Source organism: Blennius ocellaris (genome assembly GCF_963422515.1).
Source record: "Blennius ocellaris genome assembly, chromosome: 15".
Classification (NCBI taxonomy): domain Eukaryota; kingdom Metazoa; phylum Chordata; class Actinopteri; order Blenniiformes; family Blenniidae; genus Blennius; species Blennius ocellaris.
This window is the reverse complement of record NC_137664.1, coordinates 3,442,016-3,455,584: the sequence shown is the minus strand read 5'-3', so window position 1 is coordinate 3,455,584 and position 13,569 is coordinate 3,442,016. Positions and strand designations below refer to the sequence as shown.

General features: G+C 43.0%; 1 protein-coding gene across 1 annotated transcript; it reads left to right on the top strand.

The window, feature by feature from the left end:
* Nucleotides 1-1,583: 1,583 nt before the first annotated feature.
* Nucleotides 1,584-10,993, top strand: prkaa1 (protein kinase, AMP-activated, alpha 1 catalytic subunit). The gene is made up of 9 exons (XM_080510143.1): nt 1,584-1,755; nt 4,088-4,229; nt 6,339-6,432; nt 6,682-6,826; nt 7,615-7,702; nt 7,807-8,031; nt 8,185-8,698; nt 8,780-8,906; nt 9,967-10,993. The coding sequence occupies exons 1-9, from the start codon at nt 1,659-1,661 to the stop codon at nt 10,248-10,250; spliced, it is 1,716 nt and encodes a 571-aa protein (XP_080366269.1). The 5' UTR covers nt 1,584-1,658; the 3' UTR covers nt 10,251-10,993.
* The last annotated feature ends 2,576 nt before the right edge of the window (nt 10,994-13,569 follow it).

The window sequence follows — 13,569 nt, the reverse complement described above, 5'->3', positions numbered from 1 at the left end:
CGAAAACGATGGAGGCCCTGACTCATTTCCAAAATGTTCACCTTTTTCTTTTTGCTATGAGCACGCGGGGAGTTTGAACAGCATGCATTATGAATCAGCAGCAGCAGTTGTGTTTCCGCAGTGTCGGCTGGTTCCTTGTTGATAAAGAGCTGCAGCTCTTCTCAAACTGCTTGCATGGTCTTCGGGGGGGGACAACAAAAAAAACCAAAGAACCGATAATGTTTGCATTCTCGCAAGTGTAACGCAGCATTACGACCCACACATGCCTGTCAGAATGCACATTTTAGTGTCATTTCGTCAACAATGACTGCAAATTCTGCATTTGATTATTTAAAGTGGCTTTTCAAAAGGAAAAAAAACCCCAAAACAATTCACCATATAGTGTGAACAGAGGAAATTCAATGCCTGAGATATGTCAGATACTTTTCTTCTCTCTCCAGCCTGTTTTCACATTTTCAACACAGTATTCATGGCAGATTTAACAGAAGAATGCATGACTGTAAAAAAAAAACCAAGTTCCATATATGGAGACATTTCGGGTTCAGTTAAGGCTGAACCACAGTTCCCATTATGTCTGTATCGCAACATGCCTGTATAAAGCGATGTCCAGCTTTATTTTTCAGTGATTATAGAAATGAAATGACCCCATATTGACCTCTGGATGGAAACTATTTTAGAAATAAATTCAAAACATGAGGCATTGGGCATGTTTGCTATGTAAGTATGGGAGGGGGGGGGGGGGGGACTATGCGTACGTGTATTTTTCAAATAAAACTACAAGGCAAACATTCAGTTTTTCTCATACAGTGAAACTAAAATATTGTGATCCATACATCCATCCAAATGACTTTATCCAATCTAGAGTATGTGACAAAGTATGTCAAAGTCAGTTTTTTGTTTTTCTCAACGTCCTGCAGTTTCTTCCCACGATCCAAAAGCATGCATGTGAGGTTAAGTGGTGACCCTAAAATAAGTGGATATTAGTGTGTGGTTACATGCAAGATGCATATACATATTTCATTTTTGTTATTTCATTATTTCCTTTTTGTTTTTCATTACTTGTGGCTATGTGACGTAAGCCTTTCTGTGTGGGGTTTGCATGTTCCCCCATATGCATACAAGGATTACTTTTTCTCTCAATTTTTTTTCTTTCTGTAATCTAAAAACATGCATCTGTGAAATTATATGGAACTACTGCTTTAAAAAAAAGTTTTTATTCTATTAATCCTTTTATCCGTTTTTCACTTTCTCTGAATAATTGGGAGGGTGTACACAGAGATCACGTATATAAAAAATGAAAAGATTATTATAGACACATCAATGAGAAGTGTTGCTGCACCACCACAACCCAGAAATAAAGCGAATGCAGAAAAATGGATTTCCCATAAGAATCAATAAAGTTTGATTGTTTATCAGTGAGTCGATGACAATGTAGTTTTGTGATTTCCCGGGGGCTCTGAAGGCACCATGTCACGTCACCACCCCCTCTGACGAATCGTACCGGAGCCGGTGCTCCGCCCCCCTCCCTCCCTCGCCCCGGAGCCGGGCCGCCTCCCACCCTCCGTGAGAAGCCGGAGTGGAGAGACGCGCACGCAGCGGAGTCCGCTCCATCTCCTGCCCGCAGCTAGCTCGCCCCGCAGCAAGGCCACTGCGGGAAGATGGCGACGGAAAAGCCGAAGCATGAAGGAAGAGTGAAGATCGGACATTACATCCTGGGGGACACGCTCGGTGTGGGAACGTTCGGGAAGGTGAAAGGTGCGTGAGGTTGGACTGTCGCGAGCCGCTCGCGCATCCGAATGAACGGCGGAGGGTGCTGCGTTAGCCTAGCATGCTAACTTAGCGTCCAGGCTAACCCCGTCACAGCGGCTGCAAAGGCGGCACACTTGTTGTCCCGCCGTCGCCCGCAAACTCGTCCGTGGCATTTTAAATCGCGTCGCGTGTGGCATCGACGCCGCTCAAATGTATGTGACGTTGTCTCGTGGTGTGGAAATATTACAGTTAGCGTCGTTAGCTTAGCGCGTGAGCCACAAGTCTTTCGTCAAGACGGACACCGGGAAGTAAACCGTCTTGACTGGTGTACATATTAACGAGCCCCCCCCCCCACACACACACAGCTTTACCACTATTTTTTGAGTGATATTTGAAAGTTCTGCACCATGGCACAACATTGGATCCGCTCTATTTGCGTATTTGCGTTCCCGTTGGAACCATTACTTGCTTTTGGACGTGTTGCGAGGAGGGAGTCGGACACCAATCTACGCCCTGTGTTGTCAGTCCAGAGGGCGGTGCGATCGCTAACCTGTGTCAACACACATCCTGGCATGTATTAACACGCAGTCGGCTGACATATTTAGTTGTTTCCTGCTATAAAACTACTACATTTCCTCCCCCGGTTCACCTTGCGTTATACCTCGCCTCTTAGAAACGACCAATGAAGTCCCAATGCATAAAAATGAAGCACTCAGTCTTTAAAAAAAAAAAAAAAAGCCCAACAACCACTAGCTCTGTTTACAGTCAGTCCATTTCCCTGTGAGTCACTGCTGGGCTCCAGTATTTTTGTTGATGTAGAGAGGGAGAGGACTGGGCCAGTGGTTGAGTGGTTATTGGCTTCATTAGGGACAAAAAAAAGCAAATCAGAAGCAGCTGTTTACTGACATTTGCTATTTTTACTTTTACATTTCACCTTAAGTTTGCATACTTTATCCACGCTGTTCAGTATTGCTGTGCAGTCATATTCTCATGACATAGATGACGGCTGTGTTATCGTCCCTTGCAACTGTTTTCCTACTCCTTAAAAGAAAATTGTCATGATTCATGGTATTACTAAGAGGGTTTTTTTTGGATTTAAACTTTCATGCATGTCTGAGACAAGCACTGCTATCTGAACATACAATTGCAACTTAAAAACATCATAATTTTTCCATGTTCAGTCATCCAATGATCAGAATCATAAGCTACTGTCGGTATGTAATATCTAAGGTAGAATAGTGACATAACATTTGAATGTATATTGCTTTCCTGGTATACATGTATACAGAGTATACGTGATGAAGATGTCTATATTCTTTGCAAAACCTAACAATTGCTACTTTCAGCCCAGTGCTCACTTTCATGGCAGCATCACTGATATCTTTGGTCAGGTCTCAGTTTTGTGCCCATTACTCTTAAGAGATTAGATTATTATTATTATAATTTTTTTTCAAATCAGTTTTCCATGAAATTTGTACGAGGTGCTTTGTCATTTCCCAGGCCGGGTTTGGCCCACAGGCCTCATGTTTGGCATCTCTGATCTAACGCTATAAATATGAGTCACTTAGGATTGTAGTACGAATTAACTATTAACTTCTGTTTTGGAACCTTCTTCTGTCACCCTCTCCTAAAACGTTTGCACAGCATTGTTCTGAACAATCTTTTAGTTCAATCATTAATGGGCCTTTTTTTTTTTTTTAAGCAACCTTAATATGAATTAATGGCTATTTCTTTGAGTTACGAGTGGCCTGCTGTCAATTCTTTGTCTATCAATCATGGTCTTTTGACTGTTTGAACAAGGGAATGCACAAAATGACAAACGTAGTCAAGTTAGTTAATGTTCGACTTTTGAGTTCCTCTCATCTTGGCAGAACATTTTGTATTTTTTTTTTCCCAGCTTTTTTGTTTTGGTGATGTTGTCCGTAACTTTGTTATTTTGGGCCCACTATCTGTAGGTCACCTTAAGTATGTAACAGGTCTTTGCAAATAGTTGTAATTTAGTCTCTTTTAGACTGTCTCCCTATCACCAAACGACTGTTTTCAAGGACTGCGGATTCAGAGTAAACAGCAACACAGACTGAATTTTGGACGATGGTATCAAGTTGATGACTTTTCCATAAACTTTATTCCCACTGGATGTTTGTTTGTTTTGTTTTTTTCCTTGCATAATTTGTTAAACGTCATTACTCATTAAATCAAATTTTGTATTCATTGTGATAATGGTTCTTGCGCCTTTCTCTTCACATTTGCTTCTTCGACTGTGTCGTTTGTCACTGTTTATACGTCCTTGATTTGCAGTCGGCATTACTCATGCACTCTCATCCTGTTTATCCCGCAGTGGGCCAACATGAGCTTACCAAGCACCAAGTGGCGGTGAAGATCCTAAACAGGCAGAAGATCCGCAGCTTGGACGTGGTGGGAAAGATTCGCCGGGAGATCCAAAACCTGAAGCTTTTCAGGCACCCTCACATAATTAAACTGTAAGTCGTAGATTACACCCTGCTCGCTGTTCCCTAATCCCCCCCGCCGCCACTTTAATGCCTCCCACCCAGCTATTTCCAGGCTCTAAAAAACGTGTTTTAAACTACATCCATGTAGGACAATATCTGTCTGACCCCGTGTGTTCCGCTGTCAGCCGGGCCTGTTTTCTTTTGTTCTCTCCTATAGCTTTTCATCTCTGTGTTTAGAACTCTGGCAGTTTCTAAATATGAGTTCTCTGGTTTTTTTTTTTTAAAGGAGAGAAGAAGTTGCTTCTCCAAGCATCAATAACATCTGAAGGCGTCGAACAAGCTTTGAGTAAATGGTTGTTTAACTTTGCTGTCAGCCCTGACAGTAGTCAGGTCAGCTCAGTATTTAACGGCCACCCTCGGGCTGAGGTGAACCCTTCACAAAGTAACCCAAACATGCTATTGTGACACGTTACTGCAGCGAGAAGCCGCAATCTAAAAATATTGTCCGAAAACTGGGGGGGTGGCTGTACTTCCTGTCTGGTGTGCAAATGTCCACAAGGCCGACAGTGCAGCTATGGGGTCATTAAAGTGACCGGGGGATGGGGGGGGGGGGGGGGGCAAATTGTTTGAAATACCAGCTCCATGTCATGCATGCCCAAGAATGTAAACTGTGTGTCTGTGTGTGTGTAGGGGAGAGACGGAGAGATCCAATCTTTGTCGGGGAAAACAAACCACAGGGGCAAAGTACAACACGTTGCGTGTCGAGTCTGAATAATAACAGACGGAGAAATGTGGCAGAATACTGCTTTATTGTTCGGACAAGACAGCTGTCGCAACCTTGACCCTTAAGGTGGAGGGGGGGGGGGCACTGAATTTTGCACCAGAAGGTATAATTAGAATTGGCTTTACGTTGGGATTGTAGTAAAATGTGTTACTAATTCTGAAATGTTTTGCAAAAGCAGACTTTTCTCAAAAGTTTTACTTGACGCCACAACAGTGGAAAAACTTCCAAAGTTTTTCAACAGCATTTAATGTAAGAATGTGGCTCGTAAATTAGAAGAAAAAAATGTACTTGACTGTAATTTGTGGCTTAATTTTGGCAATTTTGTTGTACAACACTAGTTCTCATCAGCAGGTAATAACTTTGTTCATGCTAATTCTATTTCAATTGCTTATATAGCTTTTTTTTGTAATTAATTTTTCGCTGTATACGTTGATCTAGCTATCTGCATTTGGGAAATCCAGTCTCGATGGGACCTGTATCTTTGACAGCCCATAAATGTTGCTTTGAATGCGAGACTGACGGCAATTTTGTTGCTCCTGTGCTTATTCCGAGTTTGCACAGAGAACAGTGTTACTTCTGCATGCAGATACGTTTTGTTACTCAATGTTGATTATGATTACCTCCGGGCAAATGTGGCTCAGTGCAAGCATAGCAATGCAAATGTAATGCCCGCGGTGACTCTGACCTTCGACGATTGAGTTCATTTTCAACTTTACCCACAGAGGGCAAAAGTAGATTTGCACGAGCTGAAGGAAAGACAAAGATTTTCATGTTTCCATTTGCATATCTTCTGCTGCTACATGGTAGACAACAGTTGCTTGTTGCGGACACACGGATGCACAATCCCTGCAAAGGGTTGTATGTAGGTTAGACTCTACCCTGCTTTCATAAAGTGACATCACTTTGATCGGGGTTTTTTAATAGGATAATGTTCATTCAAATATGGACACTCGTGTAGATTAAGGGACAGGAAGGGCATTGTTTAAATTGTGTAATGAAAGGCAGGATTGTTATGTTAGACTGTGGTGGATGTGTGTCGATGTTTGTCGCATATTTGTAGCATATTTGCAGGTTCTTTATCACTACGGGTCACGTTAAGTTCATGTGAGACATTCACAGCTTAAATGTTACAAATATAACCTCATTGCTCACAATAAAAAAAATAAAAAAAAAAGCCATAATATAATCCTAATCCTTTCCTCGGTTTAGATTGGCATTGATTTGTTCAGTTCAAAATGCACAGGATTTATTTAAGGAATACAACGAGCAATAATGGCATCGTTTAAGACTAACTTTGAGTTGTGTAATCCATGATAACTGTCGATAACTTCACGTTTTCTCCATGTTCCCTGTAGGTATCAGGTTATTAGCACCCCTACTGATATCTTCATGGTGATGGAGTATGTCTCAGGAGGAGAGCTCTTTGACTACATCTGCAAAAATGGAAAGGTAAACACGCATGCCTATCACCCACACTTTCTCTCTCGTTGCTTCCAGCCCCACAGATGTACATGAATTCATTTCCAACCCGTTGTGGAGATCCGCTAATCTTTAAACTCTGTGAACCGCGTTGCTCGTCCGTGGCTGGAAAAGATATCGGAATGGGAACACGAAGCGCTGCTCCGTCAGCGGCGGATGTGCTAACTGGCTGAGTCACAGAGAAGATCACACCTAATGGGTAATTTCTGCCTTTGACAGCTGGATGAAAAGGAGAGCCGGCGACTGTTCCAGCAGATTATTTCAGCAGTAGACTATTGCCACAGGCACATGGTGGTACACCGAGACCTCAAGCCGGAAAATGTGCTGCTTGACGCACACATGAATGCCAAGATTGCAGACTTTGGTGAGTTTTTATTGGTTATACAGTGTTTCCCAAAAGCAGTGGCCTATGGTGGATGTGTCATAATATCAACATTTGCAATTTGCTTATGGTCAACGACACTGTTGCAAATCACATTGAACTAGTATCGTGCAGTCCCAGTTTTTGGGATTGTCTCCCTTCATCTCGCCCTGTACAGAGCAGATTACTGTCATGGAATAAGGTTGTGTTGTGTTGGTTCAGGGCTCAGCTGGTCGAGTGAGTCATCACAAGGTTGATGGTTTGATCTCATCGTGACCTGTCCGTGTGTCGGCGTGTCCTCGGGAAAGACACTGAACTCGTTGCTCTCAGCGGCGTGTAAAGCGTGCATAGCAGCCAGACGTCACTGGTTAATTTTCAGAGAAAGACAAAGGAGATGCGTTGATACCGTAAAAATATATTCCCGACAAAGAAACTCGCCCTATTGAACGGTTAGTGTTCAAACATAAAGATCTTTACCATAGTGGCTATTTTACTGGTCCACCCAAGCATGTTTTTTCTTTTTTAATTCCAAATGACTGAATCCTTGGTGGTTGTATTTGCATTTTGTTGTGGATTTGTGTTTTTTGCATCTGTGACTCCAAAAAGACATTTTGTCCTTACTGTGAGGCTCAGCTGCCCCAAAAATGGTGAAATCAACACTTCAGTGTAGTTTTACAAACTCAATGGACTTTCTTTCCTAATCTTGTCATGGTGAATCTCACTGGCCCCTGTGGTTCAGTTGGTATTGAAATCCACACACGTGCTCTGTAACTACGTGAAACCTTCTTCAGGTTTGTCGAACATGATGTCCGATGGAGAGTTCCTGAGAACAAGTTGCGGTTCACCAAACTATGCTGCTCCTGAGGTCATTTCGGGAAGGTAATCTCTCTCTCTATCTTTTTTTTTTTTTTAATTATGAGCCGCAATTTATTCAGACCTTCAACCAACTATGAATTGTTAGTGATCTAATCTTGCATCTTCAGGTTATACGCCGGTCCAGAGGTGGATATCTGGAGTAGTGGGGTCATTCTCTATGCCTTGTTGTGCGGGACGCTCCCTTTCGACGACGACCACGTGCCAACGCTTTTCAAGAAGATCTGCGACGGGATATTTTTCACCCCTCAGTATCTGAACCCTTCGGTAATAAGCCTCCTCAAGCACATGCTGCAGGTGGACCCGATGAAAAGAGCCACGATCAAAGAGATCCGGTAAGCCCGAGGACACTATTGACAAAATTGCTGAAACCGCCCGGCGCTTCTTTATCTCTCGAGGCCTCTCTTGTGTGCGGCCCGTCCCGTCGGTGGCGTTGCTTTCATGGCCTCTTGTTTGTTTGACTTGCAAAATGATTTTCCTCCCCGCAGAGAGGACGAGTGGTTCAAACAAGACCTCCCCAAGTACTTGTTCCCCGAGGACCCTTCGTACAGCAACAACATGATCGACGACGAGGCCCTGAAGGAGGTGTGCGACAAGTTCGAGTGCCCGGAGGAGGAGGTCCTGGCCTGCATATACAGCCGCAATCATCAGGACCCGCTGGCCGTGGCCTACCACCTCATTATTGACAATCGTCGCATCATGAGCGAAGCCAAGGACTTCTACCTGGCGTCCAGCCCGCCCGACTCGTTCCTGGACGACCAGCACCTGACCACGTCTGGCGGCGCCGTGGCCATCAAGCCCCACCCCGAGCGGGTGCCCTTCCTGGTGGCGGAGACCTCTCCCAGGCCCCGCCACACGCTGGACGAACTGAACCCCCAGAAGTCCAAGCACCAGGGTGTGAGGCGGGCCAAGTGGCACCTGGGCATCCGCAGTCAGAGTCGGCCCAACGACATCATGTCGGAAGTGTGCCGCGCCATGAAGCAGCTGGATTACGAGTGGAAGGTAAGGAAGGAAAGAGCCCCCCCTTGGATTTGTTAAACCTGTCGGAAGACGTGGCCTCACGCAGCTTCCATTCTCCCAAAGGTCGTCAATCCATATTATCTACGCGTGAGAAGGAAGAATCCGGTCACCGGGATGCAAACCAAGATGAGCCTTCAACTCTACCAAGTGGACAGTAGAACCTACCTCCTCGACTTCCGTAGCATAGACGGTGAGTTTGAACAATGGTTCATGTCGGTCGGGCCTTATCGGTCCCAATCGGAGAACGGAAGATACTCGCGTTGCCATCGACGTCCTCCTCCTCTTTCACTTTCAAGAGTTTTGATCCGTGTGCCCTCCCCATTTCCATTGTGGTCACATATCCTGTCGAGGATCACGCCGCTGACACGCAGTCTTCTAAAGTTCATAACCGGCTCACAGTGTGGAAAGTCTGGACTCTTGTTTTGTTTGTCAGGATTCCGTCCCGCTGTGTGCTGCCTCTGTGTCGCCTTCATAAATGATTGACTCAGAGCTTAGGAAGTCTGCGTAGGTGCTTTCGCGGTACCTCAAAGGGGAAACGCGAGATAAGGGTGTTGTTCCGGGCCATTGATGTTGTGTGCAGGCCCGCTGCACAAAAGCTGCGAGGTTAAAATGCGACTCCGGTGCCCGAGCCGAGTCAGCTCGCGTCGATCTGAAGCGGAAAGGCTTGTCACTTATTTCCACATTGAAATGGAACACTGATGATGGAGTTCCTCTTGTGGGTTCAACTTTAAGATTGTTGTAACACCTCATCAACAAAGAGGTCAACTCCTCTTCTGTTGTCACATTTGCACTAAATGTATCAATACCTTAAAGTCAATGGGAATGGCTTGAACTATTTTTGGCTTCTCTAATATCCTCTGACATATCAAACATTTTATCACAAATACAGCAGCAGGGGGGGAGGACATAGATCTTACCTCTTCAGCTCAAATTCATTAAATATGCAAATTGAATTTTCCACTTGACGTTTTGCAAAAGGGTCGTTTTATATTCCCCAGACTTTTATAGCCGGTATAAAGATAGATCACTACAATTATACGAGCTAGTCTTCTGGGCAGTGGTGTGGCAATGACAAGCGAAAGAATACCTATATTGTGAGATTTCAATGATGTCTATGCCTTTGTTGAGTACGACAAAACGATGTGCTTTTAATATACACAAGTATTCTAATAAGACTGATGTTCAAACCCGCCGAAACGCCCAAGTCATGCCGTGTGACCGACCGAGAAACTTCTGTCCTGCGTTTTCAGATGACATGATGGAGACAAAATCTGGAACTGCGACCCCTCTGCGCTCCGGGTCGGTGGGCAACTACCGCACCACTATTAAGAACGATGTAGAAGGGGCAGATATCCCCGCCCCTCCCGGCGCGCCGCACCCCGCCAAGGCGGCGGAGGGCTCCCTGGCGTCGTCGTTGACCTCGTCCATCGACTCGACGGGAGGGGCGGACGTGGCGCCCGTCCCCCGGCCGGGAAGCCACACCATCGAATTCTTTGAGATGTGCGCGAATCTTATTAAACTACTTGCACGATAGCTTGCAAAACAATCGCTAGCCTTTTTAATTTTCCTCTCCGAGTGTCTTTATAGCAATAAGCATGCAAAACCGATTCATGGCTCAGTTCGTCCCGGGCTGAGGACGGAGCGATTGTTCCATGGCACTGATGCAGGTTGGTGGCGTTCCGGGAAGCTGAAGGAGGACGTGTCCCGAGCCGAGTGGTGAGGTAAAAAAGGGGGGCGGGGCTAACTGGGAAAGACGAATGGCAAGCTACTTAATCAGCTAGAACAGAACAGCATAAAGGAGGTTCCTCTTTTTTCTTTTTTTTTTTTTCTTTTGTTTACTTTCCTGATCAATCTTATAACAAATGTCCACATCCCACATTATACAATATAAACGCAAAGTGATTACACTGAAACTGCTGTACCGTCGCTTTTTTACAGTGCAGAGAACGAGATCGTGTTTTGCTTTGTTTTTTTCTTTTGGTTTTTTTTTGGGCCTGCAGAGAAGGAAGCCACACGTTTCTGGGGTCCGGCGACGGACCCGGGTGGCAGTTGTAGGACACAGAAGGCACTTTTTTTTCTTTTCTTTTTTTTTTCTTTTATTTTTGCACAAGTTTCTTGTAATTCCTGCTGCTCTCGTTTCTTCTCTCAGTTGGGGATCAGAGAAGGGGTGCAGACGTTTCGGAGCCACTGCAACTGCCTGTAAATGAGGGTTTGTTCACACCCGGTCACAGGAAAGTGCAGTGTACCCCGGTATTTCTGTCGCCGGTCAGGGACAAAAGAATGCGTCATCAGATTTTTGTTAGGATTTTTTTTTTTTTTTTTTTTTTGTAATTTTGAGTTGTAAAAAAAAAAAAAAACAACAACAAATAGTCATGGTTTGTCTTTGTACAAATTGAATTTGTCTGTCCCCAACATTTTTATATATAAAAACATGAATATATTTATCAGTGCGTTAAAGTGGATGGAGTGTTGGTTCTAACAGAAATTGAATTTTTCTTTCTTGCATTAAGATCTATTGCTGGATATGTATTTTTTTTTTTACCTTCTAGGTTTTTAAATCAATATCACAGTTTTGTTTCATTCAATCACAATTCTTCTGATACTTGATTGTTTTCCCCTCAGATAAATATAGACTGCTTTTACCATTTAAGAGTTTGTGTTTTTGCCATGAGAGTCAAAACCTAGAAATATATCATTCTCAGCGTCGCGTATTAAAATGACAAGTTGATTTTGCCTTTTTTTTTTTTTTTCTTGTTACATTTCCTTTTTCTTTTTTTGTTATTAGATTTAATTATCTAGCATTTGGATATAATTACTGTGTGAAATGCCTCTTGCCTACAAATTCACTTCATAAATGCCAATCCATCACATGTGTGCAGTCCTCTGGGCTCGGTTCGAACGCGAGTAAGTAGCAATTACATGCAGTGCATGGGCGGCGTCTGACGGCAGGCGAATACATCCCAGAGATGGTCAATTTTTTGACACGTTCTATGTTTTGAATGGCCACACATTCCCAAGAGTTTTGACCTTAAAGTAAGGTTCACCTGCGATTATAGGCGGTACAGGCTGATATACGGAGACTGTGTGTGTGTGTGTGTGTGTGTGTGTGTGTGTGTGTGTGTGTGTGTGTGTGTGTGTGTGTGTGTGTGTGTGTGTGTGTGTGTGTGTGTGTGTGTGTGTGTGTGTGTGTGTGTGTGTGTGTGTCGTCTCAGATTTATATTTTAAGACAAACTTACATTACACTTGCCCAGTAAGTCTTATATTTGTCTTATTTGTAAGTGTAATGCATCTCACTCCCGTTTTCTGTCTCACAGTCTTAAAAGTTTTGAGTGGTGTCGGTTTTGGCTGCCTTATCATTTTCAGTACTGTTTGTTTTGGGTTTTTTTTGTTTTATATATATGTTTAGTGAAAGTGGAAATTTGAAAGGATTCATGATTATTCGCACTTATTTTTTTTGCTGTTATAAAGTTGTAATTCCTCAAAGTTTAGTGTCAGTGTTAATTCACAATAATATCCCAGTCATTGGGGGACTACAGGAGCATATTTGAATATTCCTAATTGTGAAGATAAATGGGTGCTTATGTTTTCAAAACCATTGTTGAAACCAGATACCTGGGCCATTTCCAATGATGGCGATAGGAAAACCAAAGCAACACTTTGAGGTAAATTGGTCTCTCTCTTTTTGTCACGGTGAGTCTGTTAAGCCCAGATTTTAAAACTTTTGTGTGTTCTTGCTGCAAAAGCCTTAAAGCTACAGTATGTTACATTATTATTGGAAATAATCATCATATGGGTGGATCTAACGAGCTCGCCTCAACCAATTCAATTTTGTGATGCCACGTTTGACCTCAAGATGGTGCAGTGAAATAAAAAAAAAAACAGAAAATTGAAAATGACTCACCACTGCCACCCAGTGCATCAAAGTGGCATTACTTCAATCGTACATACTGTATCTTTGAAGTTTTTTTCTTTTTTTGCTACAAGGTGTCTATAGTTGAAGCCTGAATTTCCAGTGTTCAGCTTTCCACAGCTTTAAAAAAAAAAAAAAATTAAATATCTTGTTCAAATTCACATTTCATAGATATATTTCAGCAGAAATTGATAAGTGACGACATGTGCGAGCATCTTGTTTATCTCAGTCCCGCTGGGCAGATCTGGACTGAAACATTTTGTTTATATTTGACCTTTTATGTCTGTTTCCCTAGAATGATGTATGCTCATGGTTTGACGCACACTATGTTCCTTTGGGGGGGAGAAAACTAAACATATAGTTAAAAAAAAAAAAAAGGCAGTTGGAAGTTCTGGTTGTGGGGAGAAAAAAAACCCGCCATGGAGGAAAAGAATGTTTGCAAAAGTGTGAGCCTTTTGCTAGATTGTGGACTAACGTCCTTGTTGAGTGTCCAATTCAGTATCTGAACTGCTTCAAAAGAACCATTGTTCTTGTTTTTGTCTGCTGTGTATGGGGACCCGACCAGGTGGACCAGTGTAAATCTGAGTGGACAGTGTTGAATCATTTGTATACACAACTGCCTAATAAACTGCTCAATTGCACAATTTTTTTTTTTGCTAAAGCATGTCTGTATATTTATATTTATTCCAACGCAAATGAAGGGGTGGGTTCTGTTTTTAACTGGAAGCTATTTAGTTTGAGTCATGTTACTCCTACAGGAAATAAAAAAAATAGTGGGGTGAGATGAGCCAATTTTTTTTTTTTTACTTATGTTGTCTTGGAGGTAAGGAGAAATGACACCAAAATAGAATGAAAAGATAATCCGTTGTTTCTGAATGTCTATCAAATGACATTTGCAGGATGCATCTCTGACAAACTGCCCAAAATAATGACTTGTTTAAAA